This window comes from Geospiza fortis, unplaced genomic scaffold (assembly GCF_000277835.1).
Source record: "Geospiza fortis unplaced genomic scaffold, GeoFor_1.0 scaffold399, whole genome shotgun sequence".
NCBI lineage: Eukaryota > Metazoa > Chordata > Aves > Passeriformes > Thraupidae > Geospiza > Geospiza fortis.
Genome location: NW_005054560.1, coordinates 361513 through 383685, shown reverse-complemented (window position 1 = coordinate 383685; position 22173 = coordinate 361513). Strand labels below are relative to the sequence as shown.

The following is a 22173-nucleotide window of genomic DNA, read 5'->3' as shown; positions in this document are numbered from 1 at the left end:
TGACTCCAGCTCCCTTCTCTCCCAGCCACCCCACTCTTTTATAGCACTCTTCTTCTCATTGGGTACAGCTGTGGCCTGTTAAAGTCAGGCCTGTTCCTAATCTTTGATAATTGGCCCAGCTGAAACTCCTTAGGGGTAAGATTACTTCCTACACTATCTTTATTTTTCTTATATGCTATCCCCCTACAGAAGTGGAACAGGTATGGAGAGACAGAGGCTTCTAAAGAAAGGTGAGACAGCTTCCAGGAACTGATTTCTCCCTGTGTAGATTCCCTACCCAAAAGCTGCAGCAAGAAAACATCAACTGCCTCACAACTGTGAGAGGAAGACACTCTGTTTTCCTCCCTTGGAGGACCACAGCTCAATAGAGCTGTGCAGATGAGAGACATCTACCAAACAGGAGGAATATCCAATTTCACCCTGTGGAACAGAAAAGCCTTTTGCTGGACTAGGAGCAGAACCTCAGACTCAGTGCTGTACATACAACAGGAAATGTTCCTTGCTGGCTGTGTGTTACCTGGTAGACCTTGGATCTCTGTCCTGTGAATCCATCCCAAAGGATGACGGTGCCTTCATAGTCACTGCTGGCTAGCAGGTTCTTGTGGTAACTACTCCAGCTGATACAGCTTAAAAAGAGCAAGCCCTGGTCAGTCTCACAGTAAATCAATGTACAACACAAAAATCACTCTTGCAATACATTAGGCAATGAGTATCTTTGAGTACACAGCATCTTGATCAAATCACCCCACTGAAACATGCAGCTTAGAGGGAAAAAATATAAAACCCACCAGAAATAGAACAAACATTATCCCACAAACTAAGAGAAAACTTTATTCACTGAAGAGACATCTCCCCCTTGAAGCGCTAGGGTCTAGAGTTTTTTAAAAACACAATTATTTCAAACACTGATTTTTATTTTTTTTGCTATTTGAGTACCACACAGATTCTCAGAGAGCTCAAGATTTGATGCCTTTACCTCTCAGCAACAGACACTATTGTTATTATTGCAATAAATTATTATACAATCAATAATAATTATTATTTATAATAACCATTATACCATATTATTATACCAAATTATTATTATACCATATACTACTTAACTTAGAGTAGCTGTATATGTAAAATTCATAGATGCATGGACAGTAAATCAAGCTCTCCTGCAGCACACAGCTAATATTCTATGTATGTACCTATGTGCACATTAAAGTTTGACTTCTGAGAAACTACTTCCAGCTTTCTGTAAATGCTAAAAATGAGGAGAAAACAGCGATTTGTTTACTATGAATATTTTAGGAAATGTTTCTGATCAAGAACTGGAAAATATATCACACAGGTTTTTATTTCAAGCTGAACTGAGAGGCTGTGCAAAACTAAATGATGATTCCACTGGCCAACTCTAACGATGAGCAGAGAAAACAAGAGCAGCAACACTGCCAAGTCACACTCGCAGCATTCTGGCACAATGCCTCCACTCTGACTCCCAGTGACAGAGGTAAGAAAATTTGTAATACTTGTTCACCAATTTTTGGACCATCTGGCAAAGAAGCATGCCAGTAGGCATCAAGTGTGATGTACAGAGCAGAAGCTGAGCTGACAGATCCCATTCATGCAGGTCCTCGAGCAGCTCTGACATGGATAACTGGATCATGGTAGCCTTGGGGCCAAGTTTTAACCAACAATACAAACCAGAAGTCCACAATTCTGTAACTTCTTAGTACTGCTTTGATCAGAGCAGCTACGCATTGAAATATGATGTAGGTACATGGATACTGATTTAGGAGTATTATACCTTGCTAAATTCTTGGTTCTACTATACCCTTCAATCCTGTTTTCCTTAATAATTTACACACAGAAGAGGAAAAATCCTTTTCCTTTCTCATGGTAGTTAAACATTTATTTTTCCATTAGTTAAGTAAGAGTAAGCAGCATTGGCATTCTGCTCCTGACTACGCTGAAACTTAACAGCATTCCTTCATTTTTAAACTTTACATTCAGAAACTAAAAATTTTATTTACCCAATAGAAGTCATCATTTTTAACCACCAGCTGCTAAGATGATGGTTGCAGTGATACAGCTCATGCAATGATTTCCCTGGCTTCACCTCTTCCATGATTTGTCATTAATGAGAAAATATTAAGTATCCCTAACCCTTGTAGGCATGAAAGCTGTCCACAAATGCACCATTCAAGGAGCCATCACTATTTCAGTTCTTCTTCCATTAGGTACCCACACAGAAAAGCAGGTCTTGACAGCCTATGATTTACTAGAAGCCTTATTCCAAGAAGCTTAAGTGACTCCCTGAGTTCCAAATGGAGTTGGCAGGCACTGCCCACCAGTTCCATGAGGTGAAGGTTGCAGCAGCCCAGAGTTAACCACATCTGACATCTGAGTCATGTTGCCAGGTGGAGCAGCCCCTGATGGAAGCAAAAGCAGTTCAGAGCCCTAGAGCTCCACCACACTGAGCTGTGGGCTGGGAACAGTCTCCAGCCACTGGCAGGGAGGTAGAAACCACACCACAGGAGGCCTTTATCAGTCCAAACCCGTCCTGCCAACCACATTATCTCCTCTCAAGTCAGGGCTTCAAGGAGCTTAAGGAAGAAAGGAAATAATCTGTGAGTGAAGCCATCATGTACAAGCAGAAAGAATACAACCCAGAGCCAGATCTTAAAAAGCAATCTCCTATCCGGATGGCTTTGAGAGGACATCAGACAACATCAGCAAGTGAAAAGGGTGCTAGAGGAAGGCTGATGTGCTGGTGACACTTTGGGTGGTTAGAGGATGAATATTCTCTTCATACTCAGGTGGAACAATCACATAACATCTTGTCAAAAAAGAAATCACCCCCAGACAATGAAAATTAAGAATTACTGAGTAGGTAGAAGGATGTAAAGGACAAGAGTTTAACAGTTCTGTTTGAGATGTGATAGATTTAAAATACTTCACTGATGGTACAGATGGAGAAAAACATGGTTTCTGTGCCCAAAAACATGTTCATTAATTCTGGCACAGCAAAGATCCCACTGCAGCATGATGGTGTTAAACAAGGGGTTAATATTCATTTGGAAAGCATTTATAGACAGACTTAGAGGGCAAAACAGGAACTGACAGGTGAAAAATGGTTAGGGATTTGCAGCCACTAAGTGGTTCAATTAATACCCTTTAAGTCACACACACCATAAATCTTTCATTTTTAAGTAATGTGATTAAAAGATCATAGTAAGACAAAATCAACTCTGTTCCAGCTCTCTGCCTTAATTCTGCCTTCATCCCCACCCAACTTTCTTTATGAAGTCTGAAACTAGAGCTTTTCCCTTAACATTGCAATACCTGAGCTTCTTTCTAACTTAAATTCTCCAAATTAACCTTCGTAGAGGGCAATTTAGAGTTAGATCAGGTGGAAGGGAGCTCCCCTTTGCAGGTAGGTTTTTAGCAAGGGCTGTCCTTCCATAGAAATCACAGAATGGTTTGGGGTAGAAGAAACCTTAAATATCCCCTCATTCCATTCCCCTGCCATGGGCAGGGACTCCTTCCACCATCCCAGGCTGCTCCAAGCCCTGTTCAACCTGGCTTTAGACACTTCCAGGGATGGGGCAGCCACAGCTTCTCTGATAACCTGAGTTGTACCACCCTCTGAGCAGACAGCTTCCTAACACAACCTAAACCTCTTCTGAATCTGAAAGATTCAGCTTGAAACCATTTCTCCTTGTCCTACCACTCTCTGCACCTGTAAAAGGTCCTTTGGTTGTATCCTCTGGCATCTGAGACAATCCACATCAGGAAGAAGGCTGTTCTGGATCTGGGATGTGCTTCTCTTCCATATGGCTTTCCTGGGACCTGCACAGGGCTGAGAACTCATTGCCACATTCCCCTTAAGGGAAGCACTGATCTTTCTTCCATGCCCAACACAAGCAATTTTGCTGAACCTTTAAAGACATCTATTTTTTTTGGGTTCCCTTGAGATGCTATCATGGGTAACAAATTGAGTAACAAACTCAAAGGCATGGGGGAGCAAAGCTGGAGAAGGGCAAAGGAAAGTCAAAGGTGACATGAACCAAAAATGCAGCTTACACAGTCCTCAGATTAACTATCAAACCCCTAGAAATTCATAAAAACAACCTTTTGTAGACAACCTTTAGATGGTCTGCAGGCACATCCAGGAGAAATTGAAGTATGAAGGCTCTGAGATATGATATAAAAATAACTATCTAGGGCTGAGAGAATGTATAATTCACTGGACTAAAAGGCATTGTGTGATGCCATCTTTTATTTTAAGTACAGTAGCTGTATTTTTTTTCCCAGTTTTTGCTTTGTTCTTTAATCCAGAGAGAGAGTGATAGTTACACCCCAGAGATTTATCTTATCAGAAGTTGTGATAGCTTTCCTTCCTAGGGGATTAAGCTGGAGAAACTGTAGTTGAAAGCTAATCACCAACCTCAGAAAAACCCTCCTAACCTCAGCATCTGATCCAGCCACACAGAAATCCTGACCCTGTAAAGATTCATGTGCATCCTTCATTTTATTCAGACACACAAGTGGGCCAGCTCAGTTAGCACTGTCAGTTATGCTGATCTTTCTTTCATGAGACTGTTATTTTTATGGCTAATATATCTCAAATCCAGGCTCAAGCTACCCAGTGTCAACCACTCCTCTGGCAGTGAGAGCTAAATAAAGTTAAAGCTTTTAATAAGGCACAAACTCCTGTGGTCTGATCTGCTTCTGAGCACCAAGTGCTTCAGACCCAGTCTGTCACCATGAGCCAACTGATGACTGGTAGTTTTAGGACTGAAATGTTTTTAAGAGCATGATCTACTACTGCAGAGGACATCCACATGAATAACAACATGAAACAAATACTTCAGAGACATATGGAATTACATTACTGTGAAGAATGTTTTAAAATAAACCCCTTTTTTCTTAATCAATTCAAAGAAAACCTCTGGTATGGTTAAAGACAAACACTTCTGGAGAAAAATTTCATCTTCTTGCAAAGTGAATCAGTGATTCTAAAAACTTGAATTAATGCAAGTTGAAGGCATATTTCCTTATAACCAGTTTATTGTCAAACATCCTCTGCATTGGAAATACTGGCACCCAACACAACCAGCTCATACCATTCCAAACTGCAGAGTCTACAATAAAAAAGACAATATGACAAGTTTTTGCTTAATTTAAACTTAATAGCAAGAAGTGGCTGCCATTTTCAAAGCTGACAGCAATACACCCATGAAGCACTAGTAGGATATAGCAATCACATATTTGATTTATTGACACCAAAAAATGGAAACTGTAAAATATTAGCAGCCTCCTAAAAAAGAAAGAATACTGATGCCTTGCTTTTACTGCAATTGACTAAACAGATGCAGCTGATTTTGGAGGTTTGTGGTAACATCTATCACTGAAGTACAGATGCTGCAAACACACGGTGGTGAGAATGCAGAATACTAAACACGGATTTCAAAAGCATGTTTACCTAACCACACTCACACATCACCTGCTGTAGATTAACGAGGCCTAAAGCCAATTTTTTACCTGAATGCTAGATCTCCTTATTTTTCTCCCCCTGTGACCTATGGCAAAACAACAAATCTGCCTCTTGAATAAATCAGAGCAGAGCTGTGGCTTGCTGCTAGCCATTCCTCTTCGTCCTTTCCCATCTCCTGCACGGGGGGAGCTGCAGATTAGTGCCTGCCATAGCTAAGGACACAGCAAGTCATAATTAGCTCACAGGGTGCTGTTTATAGCTACTACACAATGCCAGGATTTGTTTCTTGTACTGAAGCTATGAATCTGTAAATGGGATTTTTATGAGGATTTATGTGTCATCTTGTGTTTTTCCTGGAAGCTTATGCCACTGTTGTTCCCAGGGGATGCGATGCACATTTACCAGAAACCCAACACACCGACTTCCTCCCCGCTCTTCAAAATAGGGATAAGAAGGCTTAGCAGATGATGAAAAAAGAATGTATTTAAGAAGCAGGTGGGTGTAAAAAAAGGGGGTTGGAAAAGAGGAAGAGACTCAGCTACAGCTGGTACCAGGGCTCTGCTCCAGGAAAGCCTACAATCAATTACTGCTGGCATGAAGCTCAAGCTTTCAGCAGGCACCCAGCTGGCACACGGCAGAGCAGGGCTGGGCTGGCGCCAGCCCCGGCCCAGGCACGGGCTTCCCTTCCCGCAGCTGCTCTGGGCCAGACTTGCTCTTGGCCAGACACAAGTCCTCACAAATGCTGTCACCTGTCTGCTTTTATAAAAGCCCATCAGAGCCTCTGCTCCTCTGAAAGCTGAGTCACCAACATCATCGCTAATGATTTATGTTCCTGCATCATTGCTCCGAACAAGGTTAACCAGGATCAATTTAACCAGGAGAGACATGTCACCAAATCCCATCTGCACACAGACCCCTGCATCTCTGCCAGGAAGAAAAATACCACCCATTTGCTAGAGCAGAAATATGTTTGTCTTTGATATCAGGAGGGGCACTCACAGGTAAAGTCTCCTGGAGAAGCTGCGCTTTCCCCCAAATTAAGATCAACGGCTTTAAACTGAGGCTTTTTACAAAGAGCAGGCTCCACTTATTTAGATTTTTCTATTACAATATGGGCACATTTTTAGCACACTGCAATATTCCATAATGAAATTGCAGCCTTCATCTCTAACTTCTCCCTCAAGCTACGCCACTTCAGAAAAGCAAGCAATTATGCTGCTCGACGCTGCAGCAGCGAGCCCCGGCACCGCTGACTGGCAGCACAGCTAATGGATACAGCAAGGATGCCTCTGACTGACAGACCAACTTTATTTGTCAAAGCCAAAAGCACCTACCTGCCAAAGGAAGCCTGATATAATTGGAGGAGGCTGATGGGGGAAAAAAACCCCACCATTTATTTCTTCAAAGGAATGAGAAAAACTAGGGCAAGAAAATGAGAGAGGACCTGATCCTCCTCTGCTGAGGAAGAGGGTCAGAGGACAGTGCATTTAGCATTGTCATATATACATAAAATATATATGTGCATGAAATTTGAGAATGAGAAAAATCTTGAAAGCAAGCAGCATCCTGGCTGGAGCACAAATCCAACACAAGTAACACCACAGAAAGCCCTAATGTGACTCTCCTCACTGGCAGCTGGGGGAGAAGAGGGAATTAACAACTCTCAGGGTAGCTCCCTTGTCAAAACTGAAACCACTAGTTTGGAATTTGTTTCAAGTTGCCCAAGAAATACCAAACACACATTGCTTTTCCTCTTCTAATTGAAGCAAAAGGTATTAATAGACTGGAAGATGGGTCTCCTATTATTCTGCTCATCTCTCCACAAAAATGAAGCTGAATGGTGCAAACTCAGGTAAAAATGCAGAACATTTCACCAGCCCAGCCAAACACGAGCTCCATAATCAGTACAGCATATCAATACAAACCACTCAGGCTGCTTTTACCCACTGTGAGATCTAGTCCCAGGGTCAGCTGCATTTACATCTTTCCCTTCATAAAATAGTGTTATGTAATTCCTGGGAATAATGAGCACAAGCAACACAGGGATGACTGAGCTATCTTTAGAAATGTGTCAGCTACAAAACAAAGCGTGACTTTTACGCTCTAAAATAGGCTCACAAACATTCTTAATTTTGTTGCACAACATTTTGTTTTCATGGAAGCTGGACTGTTACATAAATTTATTACTTGCACTTTCATGGGTGCTTTACTGCTTTTAAAATGTAGGGTAACAAATAAAAACAAATTATTGCAACAGAGATGCTGGAGACTTGTATTATAATACTGAATGGGTTTGATTGCCTCTATTATTTACTTCTGAGCTTTATGAGATTTTTTGAATTAGGATTTTAAAGTTATTTAGCTGGATTCTTTCAGTTGAGGTTCTAACATGGAGGTCTGTATTTCACTGGTTTAATACATCTAAAGGGATAAAAAAATGGGTTCACAGTAATGATACCACAGAAACAAAAAAAATCAAGAAAGGTCTTTTCTCAGGAGCTTTATATTATGAGGCCCAGCAGAACAGCACTTCAGGCAGACAAAAATTCCTAGGTAGAAGGTGCCAGTGAGGAACATTTCCTGAGAACTAGCAAGCTCTCAGAAGAACAGAAAGGATCTGGTCAATGAAGAGAGCACGAAGAATCAGTAACTGTTATGAAGAGCTGAGTACAGAGGTTTCCTTGGACAAGCTATGACTTTACCTGGAGCATGTATCCCTCACTTTGAGCAGGTATCCAACAGCATTTGCAAGCAATAGCAGTTTACTTCCCTATTGCCTTTTCTCCTCCAGATATGTGGGTTTTGTTCATCCAACCTTGGATGAACCCAGTATACACAAGGAACAGTGTCTGTGCCACCCAATCTCCATCAGTGCCTGCATTCCTCCTTTCCTCTCCAATTCCCATACAGAAAGCAGAACAATTGCTACACATAAACAATCAAGTGGAAAAGGCACTCTGAGTTCAAATACAAATCAATGCCTACCTGATTTTGGAATTACAGGTCATTTCATTCTCAGGGTAGTGAATATCCACTGCATCCTGAATGACTGTACCATACTCATAGACTTTAATCTTCTTTGTCACTCCAGCGATGGCAAAGTAGTCACAGTCTCGGTCGAACTCAATACTGAGAAACAAAAATATAGGTTGAGAATGCTATAAAAATACCCCACATACTTACCAGGAGGATATTTTACCTCCTAAACATCCTGGTATGGCAGAGTTGAAAATTACAATCTGCAGTTTTCAAATACCCCGGTCAGATCTGGCACACACCCCAACAGTGTGGAGTTCTTGCTCTAAGCATTGTTCTCTAATCCACCCCCCAACAACACACACAGCTCCATTTCTGTGGCAGCACAATCACCCTCCACAGCCAGGGTATTTGTTCACGTGCTCTGGAGGTTTTTCAGTTCAGCCACACCATCTACACTGCATGGTACCCAAAGGTCAAAGCCAACAGCTTGTCCTGGAAACGTGCTTAACATTCCATGGCATGACTGCCCATTGATTCCTCCTGTGTACAACAGCTTCAGGAACTTTTCAAGTGCTAATGCAGAGCAAAGCAGTATTTGTGAAAAAAAAAACAAACCCCTTCTAAATTCCCTGGGTAACCACAGGGGGTTGAAATCAGATCATCAGTACTGTAAAAACAACTATGACTTCCATTTAGGGTTGCTTGTGCAAACAGAGGCACCTTCTTTCTTGACCCGCGGGGCAAGTTTGTAATAAATATCAATGAAGCTGGAAGTAAAAGCAGTCAACTTAAAACAAAGTTAAGCTGCAAATGAGAAAAGCCTGAGGTTGTACTGAAACACATCTAAGAGAAAGGCAGGCAGCAGGTTACAAACAGCTAATGTCATTCCTACCTTCACAGCTTGGAAGGGCTTGAGAGAAATCTGCTAGACATCCAGCAGCTGGGGAAGTAATCCTACTTCCCAGGAGCTTCTGCTTTCCTGCAGCCCATGGCACTGCTGGCAGGGCAGGGACACATACACCTGTCTCCTTTGAGGGCAGCAGCCTCAATGAGACACTCCCCAGAAAGGGTGGGGGCAGCATTTGCCCTCAGTCAGGAGGTTTCTATGATCAGTAACCAGTCCCCAAGTCTTCTGAATAAGCAATCAGTCTACTGTTTAGAGAGGTCTCTTTTGGAGTTCTTCCACTCACTAATTCATTTAAATCCCTGCTGTCTCTATCACTTGGGTTTTATCCCCCCCTTAAGAATCCAGGGTGTTTATGAACCAGGGAGGAAGTTCTTAATGGCAGCAGGAAAAACTGAGTTTACACTAATTCCACATTCAAAATCCTGAGAGCAGGGGTATTTAAGGTACCTTTCTACAATTAGAAAGCATTAAACAATTTCAAGAAGAGAAAGGGCTCTTCAGGCTGCCCCCATTGCTGTAACAGCAAGAGCTTTCCACTCCTCAACAGAGCTGAGAAGTTGAAGGCAATGCAATGTTTCCAAGGGAAGATAAATTTAAACACCAACAGAATTTTCAAGTCCTTGTAAAGGAGATATCATCAAGTTATTTTTAAACTATGGAGAGAAAAGACTGTTGATATGCAGTCTGTTGCTATAAAATAATTCAATGAAGCAGCTTGAAACTTGGCCATTTAACTCAGGCACCCAAACTTCTCTCAGGAGTGGCAGGAGATGGCCCCACTCACAAGTGACTGCTAGAAAAGCTAATCAGGTGCAGCCTGCAAAATCATGAGCCTCCAAAATGCAGGGAGGAACATGCTTATGGCTGGGGAATTAAAAGCATGCAGACATCTATTTAAATAAAATGGGAGAGGGAAAGAAGTCACCTAAGCATTCAGGCTGCTCTCCCCACTCCCCAGATCTACACTAATCTAAATCACTTTTTATACACACAGGATGAAAACACCATTCAGGTCTGTCTTGTTTTGTCAGCTCACCCTATTCTGTGGAAGAATTTTATAATCAAAGCCTCTATAACAATACAAAGGATTTACTTGTACCACAATCTTAATTGAACTGCTGTCTCCTCTCCTGTTCTCTGCCCTGTGGATTCAGGTAAAGCACAGCTAAAGTGATGGCAGTGATTCATCTGCCTGGATTCAATTTAAACCCTCAGCCTTCTGCTGAAGAAAGAAAAATAATGCATTACAATGTCTGGTAAAAAGCCAAGTTATTAGAGCAGAATAGAACCTCTCTCATTTGGGTTGAGTTTGCTTCTCTAGTATTAATTCAATTTTTTTTTAATAGAGACATGCTGTAGACAAAACAAATTAGTATTTAAAGATGCCCATAAAAGTTAACACATCATTAAAAAAATAAAAAGCCGTAAGTAATGGAATTGTCAGACCTGTGACCTTCAAACAGCATCAAAGACACTGCAGGGAGAAAAAGAATGCAGAAATGCAGAAAGCCACTACAGTGCAGACCAACACACACCTGCACCTTGGCCTCCCATCACCTGTGCTCAGTCCTGGAACAGCCAGTGATCTCTCTTTCTGCCAGTTAGCTTTTCACCAGTGATTTACAAATAAAAACAGGAACAATCTAACTACCTAATCGAGTGCATTATATACCATATAAAACTGTCCCTAGTATTTGCAAAGCTCTGCTTACACCTGGACTAATCAGCATTAGGACAAACAGCCTACCTGCAAAGCAACCATTAGTTTAATGCTTTTTCTTGCATGTCTTTTAAATACACTTAGTATTATGCAAGCCTTATTTGCATTTAACTGGCTTGTCGGTACTCCTGTCACCTGCTGCTTGAAGTCTTTGTGTCAATGTAAGCTCTTGCTTATACACAAGCTTATCTATATGAAAATTCACCGGAGAATTTAAGTTTTGTTTTGTCTTGTCAAAAGACTCAACAGAGCCAGCTCAGAAAGACAACATTCTGCTTTGCAGGTGATACATTTCCACAGTCCAAGTGAATTCCTCATTGGCACAATAACAACATGCAATAGAATAATAGGAAATAATTAAAACCTCCAGTGAAATTACCTTCTGGACCAGCAGTGGTCCTTGCTCCTCAAAGATGTACTTGTTAAAAACAGTTATCAATTGCTTCTTTTTGTTCAGCCTATTTTTAAACTCCACATTTCTGACCAACCAACACTAACCAAATTTCTGTAAGGAATCTTTTGGGGACATATGAACTACTGGATATTTGAAAGAGCTTTATAAACATGCCACAGAATTACTTACAGAAATCAAATTGAAAGGATCTGACAGTTTTGTTTAAGGGAAAATAGAAGAGAGACATCTCTCATTCCCAAATCACTGCTTTCTTTCTCCTAAGAAGTTGACAACCAACATCTTATGGAAATATCACTAAGAGCTGCTAGAAAGTAAGCACATCCTCAAGGGTTCTGGTTTCTCCACTGCTTATCTTAATTCCCAATCTGTGAGATTATAAATCAACTGCTTTATTTTAATGGTAAAGCCTGTGACCTTGGAGAACACTCATAGCTAACAAATAGAATTATGAAATAAATTGCTTCTGAAACATGCCTGGAAGCCTGCGAAGTATTTAGCAGCTCTGCCATTGTGTAAAGCCTTAGTACATTTGCATCCTGCTGGTGTGTGCAGTTGTTCTCCACATCCCCGGAGGATGCGCTGGAGTTAGGGAATGCATACAGATGGGAAACTAAATTGATTAAAGGAATGGAGCAGCTGCCTCCCCAAAAGGGTTATGAACAAGGCAACAGCAAGACGGGTGTTCAACAAGTCACACTACAGCTAGGAGGTACTGGGCAGAAGATTTGATTTGGGACAGAGGAGGGTTTCCTCCCTCTCCGTTACACTTTTTAAGAAGCACACACACATTTCAGGTGGTAACTCCTGACAACAGCAGTCCATGTACAGCTGGGTCATACCAGATATTAACAGGGGTGCACTATACCCACTGTTTGAAAACAGGAGAAGACAGGGAGAAGGTATCTAAGTGCATTTGCCTTTAATGTACCACCAGTTAAAGGTCTTCAGCCAACTGCTCCTCTCCCCTTCCCATACACAGCCTACAATTGCTACTGTAATCAAAAATGCCTCCGTTCTGACTTGTTACCAAGATCTGTGACTGTAGGAGTTGCCATTTCTACAAAGTAGATGATTCAGTCCCTCTCATGGAACTGCATTTATCTATACAGATATATATAGAGAGACACACACAGACATACTGTCCTCTCTGGATACACCAAAGCCTTTCAATTCTGTTTCTCCCAGCCTAGTGCTGTGTCTATTTATGTATCTCTAACATCAACTCCTATCTTGCTGTGGAGGCCCATATTTAATGACAACATGAATATATTGTTGGGACTTAATTGGTGAGAAGAATGAGAGATGCCAGCAGCAGTTTTCGTCCTTCACTTATATTCCTTAAATCCTTTCTTACTCTGTGCTTCCACTGCATGGCCTCCAAGGGGTGTCCTGTCACTCCTAACAATCCCAAGCCTGGCTATCTCTTTCCAATGCTCATTTTGAGGCACCAAAGCCAAAGATTAGATATTGAGGTTACAATCCAACACTGTGGGCACCAGTGTAGACTGTTAAGCACCTGGAGCCAATACAGAAATTGGTATTAATATCACAGACCTGAGAGACTGCTTACAACAGACTGATATTTTAAGTAATTAAGTAAGGTAATTAGTGTCACTAAGTATGCACTACTAGCATACTAACATGGTTTTTTAAAAACAAAGCTATATTCAGGCATAGGAAGCAGCAGTAAAGCACTCAGACTTTGTGTTCTATCAGCTCAAAGCCTACATTTTGTTACACATAAAAACAAAAGCAACTGAAACAAAGGATATGAAGTTTCAGTACCAAAAGCTTGTTCTGCTAAAGCTGTGAGTGGATGAAATAAACCACTGAGGTTTTTCTCTGTAATAAAGCAGCAGTTCCATTAGTTACTCCTTACTCCAGAGCACCACCACCTAAGTAAGGTCACTGCTTTTATTTCTGAGTCCTTAATCTGTGCCACAGGGACAAGGACAGGCCACCACAGCAGAAAATATTTCTTGATTCAAACTCCCAGGCTGCCAAATGTTTTCTGAAATATAAACTGAGTGAGCATGTCATGATCCCAGACAGGTTGTTGCTATCTCTAGTCAGAAAGGACCACTTAAACCTCAATTCTCTGTAAATGGTTATTTGGATAGGTAAGTTAAATGTATAAATGAGATTATCACTCAAAGTCATTCTATCAGACAGCAAACACTTTTATCCCTAAGAATCACATTACTTTAGGTTAGATGTGACTCCCAGATCACCAGAAATTTGCCAGATTTGTCCTCTGATCAAGGTGAAGTCAGCTACTCTCAGTAGATCAGATTCAAGTCTAATGGATGTCTAATAAACACTGTGGGACAGAGGAGCCTCAGCTATTTCAGACTGATGCCATTCTTTGGAGTTATTTAGAATATCCCAGCTCCAGTGGCACCAGCAGTTACTGAATGCACCCAGGGTACCCTTCCCATCTCCTCCTCCAGGCTCCAAACATCCAATGAGAATGTTACCCCTAATCAAACTCCTATTTGAAGCACAAAAACAGGGACTAGAAAGTCAGCTCTGTGTGTTAATTAACTTTCCCCCACTCTCTGGGAAACAGGCTGGGAAGGCTGTTGCATTAGCCCAGCAAAGGCTGCACTGCACAGGGAAGGGCAGTCCTGAGCTCTGGGCTCCCTTGGAAAGACATCATTGCACAGCCATGCTGCAGTCATACTGGCAGGATCTCTCTTACAGGCACAGTAGCCTGGAGGGCTGTTCTGCTCTGTTTGAAGAAAGGCATAAAAAGGTACCACATTAACAAAGTAATGTCATTAGACCTAGTTCCAGGCCCACTTCTTGCTTATAAAAATCCTTTTAAGTGTAATGAAATGCCATCAGTTCTAACAGAGACCACTTCATAATACTCCCGTTCCATAAAGAGCTTGTTTAAAGGAGAATATTAAACCTGAATCGAGGAGATTTGGCGGGCTCAGATCCATCTCACAGCTCGGAAATCAAACCCAACAGAGTGACTTTTATGCTTTGTCATCGCTAGATAAAACGGAGTCGTTCTTTTTTCAAATCCAATGAGAGCATATACTATGCTGTGAGATTAATTAGGCTCCTTGCATTAGCTCAGTTTTCAGAACCATGCTTCTCTCTACTTTGCAAAGGAGTTACCATGAACCTAATCTCCTCTAAATACAACACAAAATATCCCAGAAAGCCATAGCAGAGTCCCAGTCTTGGCTATAAGATTATAGCTAGAGACAGCCTCTTCTGCTGCATAATGTTTTTTTTCATACATGCATTAGGGGAACTTGGCTTAATTAACACTAATGATGAGAAAACCTACAGGGAACTGCTGAATTCTGCAAGCCACCAAATAAAAAGTGTATTGATAAAAAGCCACTTTACTGCTGGGCGATGCTCTTCTGCATGTTGAAGAGAAGATGACGACAATGCCAGGGTTTCTATGCCAGATCCACAGAAGCACAATGAGCCAAAGCTGCTGCAAATGACTACCCTGCAACTTAATGAGAATTAGATTCAGTTTTTCCACAAACACCATTTTAAATAATTTCCTAGAGCAGGAGAAATTTAACTAAAAATACCAACAGTTAAACGCAGAGCGTTCCTTATGACACTATTTAAAATTCAAGCCAAATGATCAGTCTGCCTGCTGCAGTATTTTGGGTAACCCATATCTGCATTTAAAACCCAGGAGGAATCATTTCACCCAGCTGGGCCGATACACAGTGGGTTATGAACAGCTGGCAGTAGCCACAGGACAGAGTCAACATTTTCAAACATTAAGGTGGAAGAGGTTACAACTATCCAAACATTCTCATCTGCCTTTAAGCTTGGGAAGTGTTTCCAGGAGAGAATCACTGAATGGATAAGGCTGGAAGCCACCACAGTGGGTCATCTGGTCCCACCTCCCTTCTCCAGCAGGATCATCCCTGAGCACATGGCACAGGCTTGCATCCAGATGGTTCTGGAATATCTCAGGAGACTCCACACTCTCTCTGGGCAATCTGCCAGTGCACCATCACTGCACAGGAAAGAAGCTCCTCATGTTCAGCTGGAACAGAAGACAGCAGCCTCCACCCAAGCTGAGGTTTTAGAGAGGAAACCCTGCCCCATGACAGCCTGTAAGGTAGTCGGAACAACAGCACCATCTTATCAGGATTACATCATTAAGTAGGAAGGAACTCAGTTGTAGCAAGTACTGAAGTGCCTTCTAGATATAAAGCCATTCAAAAGCTTGCTTCCAAGCCACCCTTTTGTTACCACACCAACAAGGATTTTGTTTCTTTAAAATTGAGCACAGCAACATTTGACAGAGCTGATGAGGCAGGGGAACAAACAGATCTGAAAGAGAAATCTCCATCAATACTGGGACTTGAACAGTGCAGTCTGTCTGTAGGCTCCAATTCATGCTTCTTCCATGACTTGGCAGCAGCAGCTGAGGATGTTTGTCTCCAGCTGACCACACTGCCATTTTGCCCCATTTCACGGGACAAATCACCACCCCAAGCCTCTGCCTTTTCCTGACACTGCCCACCAGTTCTTCTGCCAGACACCCTGCAGAGAAGCAGAAGGGAGCTGGTAGACAGTAGCTGGAGACAGTAACCTCTTTAGACAACTCAGCTCAATCCAACAGGCACCATGAGTCAGGGCACCAGCCTTCCTAAATACCAAATCCATACACCACACATGAGCCTTTCCCAAGCAGCCAGAGGATGGGCTTGGGCAATTAACTGCAATGTTCCTCCTGCCTGGTAATGACAGAACAAGGTTGAAGCATCATTTGAAGCATTTCTCATCCAGCTGACAAAACTGTTTAATGAGATTTGTTTTGATTGCACTTTGAATCTTATTTCATCAGTATTTTGAATGCTATCCTTTTTTACTTTTTCTCAAGAATGAGTTATGTATACCCTTAATTCCACAGTCTCACAGAGAAGTTGTTCTGACTTCACTTGCACAAATGTATGCACACACACTTGTATATAATCCCATGAAAACAAACATCATTTCATAGCTTATTCTGTGTTAATTTATTACCTTATTCTATGAAACAACTATGCAGCCCATAAATCCCAAACATGCCTCAGAAACTGTATTTATTAATGGAAACGATGATATATTAATAATCATGAGCTCAAGCCTCTTCTCCAGGCTGAGCTGCTTGTAAGGTTTATTCTCAGAATCATTTAAGCCCACACCATACATCTTTGATGCTTTAACACACTCTTATTATATTGCTCAACTACCCACCATTTAACAGGCTAAGGTCTCTAGTTGGCCAGGAACAAACAAAAAAATCCAAAGGCTTGCAAATGCTTTTCAGATCATTAGATCTTAAAAAAAATTCAGGCATTTACAACAAATATAGCTAGAAAATTAAAAGAATGCTGTAATAAGATACAGAAATCCATGTTCTATTAAGAAGAGGTTTTTGTCCTTATGGAGAAACAAGAATTCAGTGTATCAACACTCAATGCCAAATGAAAGCTATAGAATTGGGGGGGATTAAATGAAATCCATCTTTGACTTTTACAAACACTGTCAGAATGTGAACTGTGTGTCTAAGATGCTGGAACCACAGTTTTTGAGGCTTGCCTGTCCAGTTCTTGAGGCCAAGACACACCACGACTGCCTGCTGACACCCATTACCACACTAACATCACCAGGAACAGAAGGGCAGCTACCCCAACCTCACTGAAAAGATTTTCATCCTGAGCAATCAAGAGGGGTGGATGCAATGATGCAAGGCAATTTCCACGTGGTAATGATGCCATTTTGGTTTTTGCTTTTTTTTCTATATGCTTTTTTCTCTGTATTCTTTGCACATATATTTGTAGCTCTGGAGACTATTGCATTAGTGGCTAGTTTTCCAGTAATTTTCCATGTCCTTTCTGTAGGCAGAAAGATAAAACAAATTCCAGGGCCCCCCTATACTATCTTAGTTCCTCCTGGCTACCAAGGTTGAGAACTCAAGATAGATTATCATAAATACAGCAAGTACACCAAGGGGGGTGGTCCAGAGAAGGGGCTTGACTTGGAGGGGAATTGCATCACCACTTGTTCTCCTAACTGCTTTTTTGTCAATTATGCTAATTGGTTAAACTTATAAAAACTGTATTCACCCCATGTGGACAGGCTGTGGGGATATTCTCCATGACTGCCCCTGGAGGCCTCAAAATAAAGATCTACTTTTATATTACCTTCTATATTCTATTGAAAGTATGTGTTGTTTCATTTCTAGGTTGAAAAAGGCATCAGTACCATCCTCCTACCAGAATACTGATTTCTCATTTCTGACACTACAGCATCCATTGTAAGCTCCTGCACTTTCAGGAAACTTCTCTTCAACAGAAAAGCAATCTTAAATCTAATAAATACAGTCCTGTTGAAATTGTAAGCAGTGATCATAAGGTTTATAGGAAGTCAAATATCCTTTGCACTACACGTTAAAGCCACACAGAGAGCTCCTCCTTAAATTCCTTCTCAAAACCTAAGGCCAGAGGAAGATGCTCAGTAGAAAGAGAGGACAAAATGTATAATTTCTAATGCTCTGGTCATGTACCTTTATCACAAGTACAGTCCCAAGCCTCTGAGGTCTCTAGTCCAATATTCTGGTCAGAGCAGGGGCAGCTCTGATCAGACCAAGTTGCTCAGGGCTTTCTTCAGCCTGTTCTTGAATGAATCTGAGGATGGAGCTTGCACCACCCCTTTGGGAAGCCTTCTCCAAAACTGGATTACCCCATGCTGCAGGCAGTGACTGCTACATGGCAAGATATGGAAACTCCTTGCATAAACTGCATATAGATCCTTCAAGATATTGAAAGAAAAAAAGAAAAAACCTGAAGAACAACCACTATTTAAAACATTTTGTTTAAAAGCCAGTTCCCAAATTAATCTAAAGATTGCTCAATACTTTTAACAGATCATTTATGAAAATTCATAAAGTTGAAATTCAACTAAAAATTCTCATCTAATTGTCTGCAGATGAAGACAGGTTTCAAGTACTAAGAGAGCTTAATGAGAAAAAGATCTTCCTACTGCCAAATTGTCTGAAATTAGTAGGAAAAAAATTAGGTCCCACTGGCAGCCATGCCACTTCCATTCATTAACCTCCCTATTTCAAGTTAAGTTTTAGCTCTTATGTTGATGAAAGAAAAAACTTCTCTTTGCAGCATCACCGTGGTCACCAGAAGTTTTACTTTTCATCAGGTCAAGACCGGTGATAAGAGCAAATAAGCTCTTTTCTGATGTCAGTGCTTGGTACCAGCAGCCCATCCTGGGACTTGGAGGGCTGTGTTCCAGGGCAGAGTGTCCCTGAACTCTGAATTCAGAGATCAGCACTGACCCCTGCATAACCCTTTTGCTGGGTACAAGACACATTTAGCTTCTGCTCAAGGGACCCGGACCACAATCATGTACTAGGAAATATATCAGTTCAGCACTCCAGAGAAAGATGGGAAAGTAAGGGAAAGGCTCTGTATTTCACTCAGCTCTAATTAAACAAAAATCCCATTTCAGCCCCAGACAATGTCTGATCTACAGGCTAGAACTTCAGATTAAGAAAAGTAAGAGAACCACAGGAGAAGCACAAACTTCAAGTAGCTTCAAGGAATTATACTTCAAGTTTCCTAGGTAATTCTGCAATTTAAATCTCCTTATCCAAACATTTCTCGCTCCCTCCTACTTTTGGGAACAGTTCAAATAAGACAGATTCATCCAGTTTTGAGCTGCCACTTGTAAATAAGAGTCCATTTTAAAAATGGTTTATTTAACAGGCTGTAAGTAAAATCCAGCCTTCCTCATTTCTTAAGGAGCAGCATCTACTACACTCAAACATAATCCTGTAAAGGATAAACCCACTTCCATTTCATTCATTTATCTTTACCTGCAAGATAAAGAAGCATTGCTGGTCACAAACTTAATAAAATGGCTCATCTAATCCTAGGCAGCCCAAGCATTAAAAAAAAAAAAAAAAAAGGCTTGTTATGGTGGATTCAGAATTAAAAAGTATCTTGTTAAAGTCTGGATCTGAGAATTTATATGGACAAATAATTGTAGTCCAAAGTAAAAAGGGCAACAGAAAAATTAAACAGTTCAATGAATACATCAAAAACTCACTCATAATGGATTTTTTTCTTTTAAGCTCACCTTTGAATAAAGGATTTCAGGTCATGCTACTGAAAGGGTGAACAAAACAGAAATGCCATCTTGAAACAGAAAATCATACTGTTTGGATGCTAAGAGATACCTCTTCACATCTCATTCATTACTTAGAAGCAATGGAACAATGAGCAAGCAATGGAAAAAATATAATGGACACCAAAGGTAAGATGCAGTTTTTGAACACTGGATCATGATTCAACAGACAAGTTGACCAAGGCTTCTCCAGCCAAAACCACAAGTTGTTTATTTCCCTCTCTGTAAACCACTGAGACTTTAGATAGTGATAGAGCCTTTAGATTTAGATGGTTAGTGCCACCTATCCAAAACCTTTTAAATGTCACTTTAAGATCTTTCAGAGAAATAGTAAACCAATCTAGAAGAATTTGAAGTCTGAGTCAATGACAGAAACCCATGCAAAGCCCCAAACCTTAGAGTTTCCTCATGTTCCCAAAGCTGGGAAACATGGAGCAGGGAGAACCAGCTTTCTGGTACCCAGGCTTCTGAGAGACACCTCGTTGTGGTACAGTTCTTGGATTTTCCTGTTCTTTATCTCAAATATGAAAGACTGCCACATTATTCTCTGAAGGCCCCTGCTGACAGTGGTAAAGCAATTTTCTCCATAAATCATTGTAATGCTAACGCAGCAGTTTACAGACTCATCTTTAAAAGAAAGACTTTACATTTATTGCCACTGCCAGCAGAGAGAAGGGAAGTTAAGCTCTGACAACTGCTCTGTCTGGGGGAATAATAAATGGAAAATTTATTCCTTGGCCCAGTTCTAACAAAATTTAATATACTTGTGAAAACTGTAAATACTTTGTACATCAGAGAAGCGAGTGTATTAAAAAGCCATTTAGCATACTGAGATACTTGCACATTCATACTGCAAGCATGCTGAAGTCCCCTTGATGTTACAGCCAAACTCAGTAACTTGCAAGAGCAAAGCCTCAAATGTGCTTTCCCTGAACATTCTTCTTGATAATATGGTGTTCTTGAAGAAAGTAAGGGAAAAAAGACAAAGGGTTTAAATTTTCCTTCTTTGCCTCCTATTTCTAAAAGGCAACTGGAGCGTTTCTAAACATTTTATCAGATTTTTTTTTCAGTAACACAACATACATATGTTTACAGTTCTTTATTAGTCCACAGTTAAGTTCAGACAGCCATAAACATTCTTACCACAAGGCTCTCAGGAGGGTATTGCTGCTGCCCAGTTCCAGTTTTTTCAGCCTATTTGTACACAGTCTTTAATTACACTTTTCACCCTGTTAGCATAAACCCAATTTTATTTCACTTCTAAACATCAGTGTTTTGCAGATAAGGACTATTTACATCCTTCTCCTTTGTGAACCTGAAGGTAATACATCTTATTTAAAAAAAAAAGTTGTTTAAGCCAGCAGATCTTTTGGAGTCATCTATGAACTTTATGTAGGGTTAGAGCAATCAAACCAAACCTCTTGTATTCCGTCCATCTGTAACAGCAACTTACTAAAAAAAAAAAAAGGAAATGTAACTTCCAGTCAGTTCTATTTGTATTTTGAAGTATACTTAAAATATCCCTTTAAAATACTGCCTAAGAATTTTATGAAGACTTCTTATGTATTAGTCTTGTATTAACTCTGTATTTAAATCCATTTGTCTCCACAGCTAAACACCAAGACTTAACTTTCTGCCATTTCATCACTGTTTCCTACTGCATGCCCAGGAAAACATTTAAAGATCAGTGTAGTGGACCAAATAAACAATAAAACTTTTCACAGCACTTTAAAAGCATTATTTCACTTTTTAAGTACCTTAATTTGGCTCATGTGTGAATACCTAAAAGCTGCTCTTATTTAGTTTCACATACTCTCTCAACTTGAGGCTATCAGTTTAAATGAAAAAAAAAAGGTGAACACCAGCCAGCGCTGGCCAACACATATTAAGTGCAAATTCTTGATTAACAAATTCTGATTTACAGGAACTGTTTGAATAGCCAGAAGCCAACAAGAACAATGGCAGCAGCACAATCAGCAAAGCTGCTTTACCAAAGCACTTAAGGACATGCTCAGATGTGAACTGTCTTAGCCTACACACTAAAACCTCTAAAAATTTCTCAAATGCTTTGATCAATAAAAAGCATGAGCAGAGGAGAACACTGACTTAGAAACCAAGTTATTTTTCAGTAAAATGCATTTAATTACCAATTCTAGGACTGACTTGAAGAAGGCTTCACTGTATCTTCATTATAACAGTAACAAACATACTTTTCAAACTTGTATTTCACCCAAGAATTAGAATGCCTTCAAACATGAGTGTGATTTACTGTCCTTCCAGCATTTTCTAAGCAAATACCACAGTAATGCTGCTCTTGCAGAATGTCAAGGAGAAAAAAGGGCAAAGGAGCAAAATCCAATCCATGCTGAACTAGTGGTTGAGAAAGTTTGTCTACATTGCAGTGAGATTCCCATCTGCATTTCATTGCAGCTGGTGTGAACCCAATCAGTGCAGGTTAAAGATACGTCAGATTCCTGATTACTGTGCTC

At 40.7% G+C, this 22173-nt stretch overlaps 1 protein-coding gene across 1 annotated transcript in view; it reads right to left on the bottom strand.

Moving 5' to 3' along the window:
- COP1 (COP1 E3 ubiquitin ligase) overlaps positions 1–22173 on the bottom strand; it is a 119147-nt gene that overhangs the window by 64764 nt on the left and 32210 nt on the right. The window contains exons 11-12 of the mRNA XM_005429630.3: positions 8471–8614; positions 518–626 (exon numbers count right to left, since the gene is read on the bottom strand). Coding sequence (XP_005429687.2) covers positions 518–626; positions 8471–8614 — 253 coding nt within the window. The remainder of the gene's footprint in view (positions 1–517; positions 627–8470; positions 8615–22173) is intronic.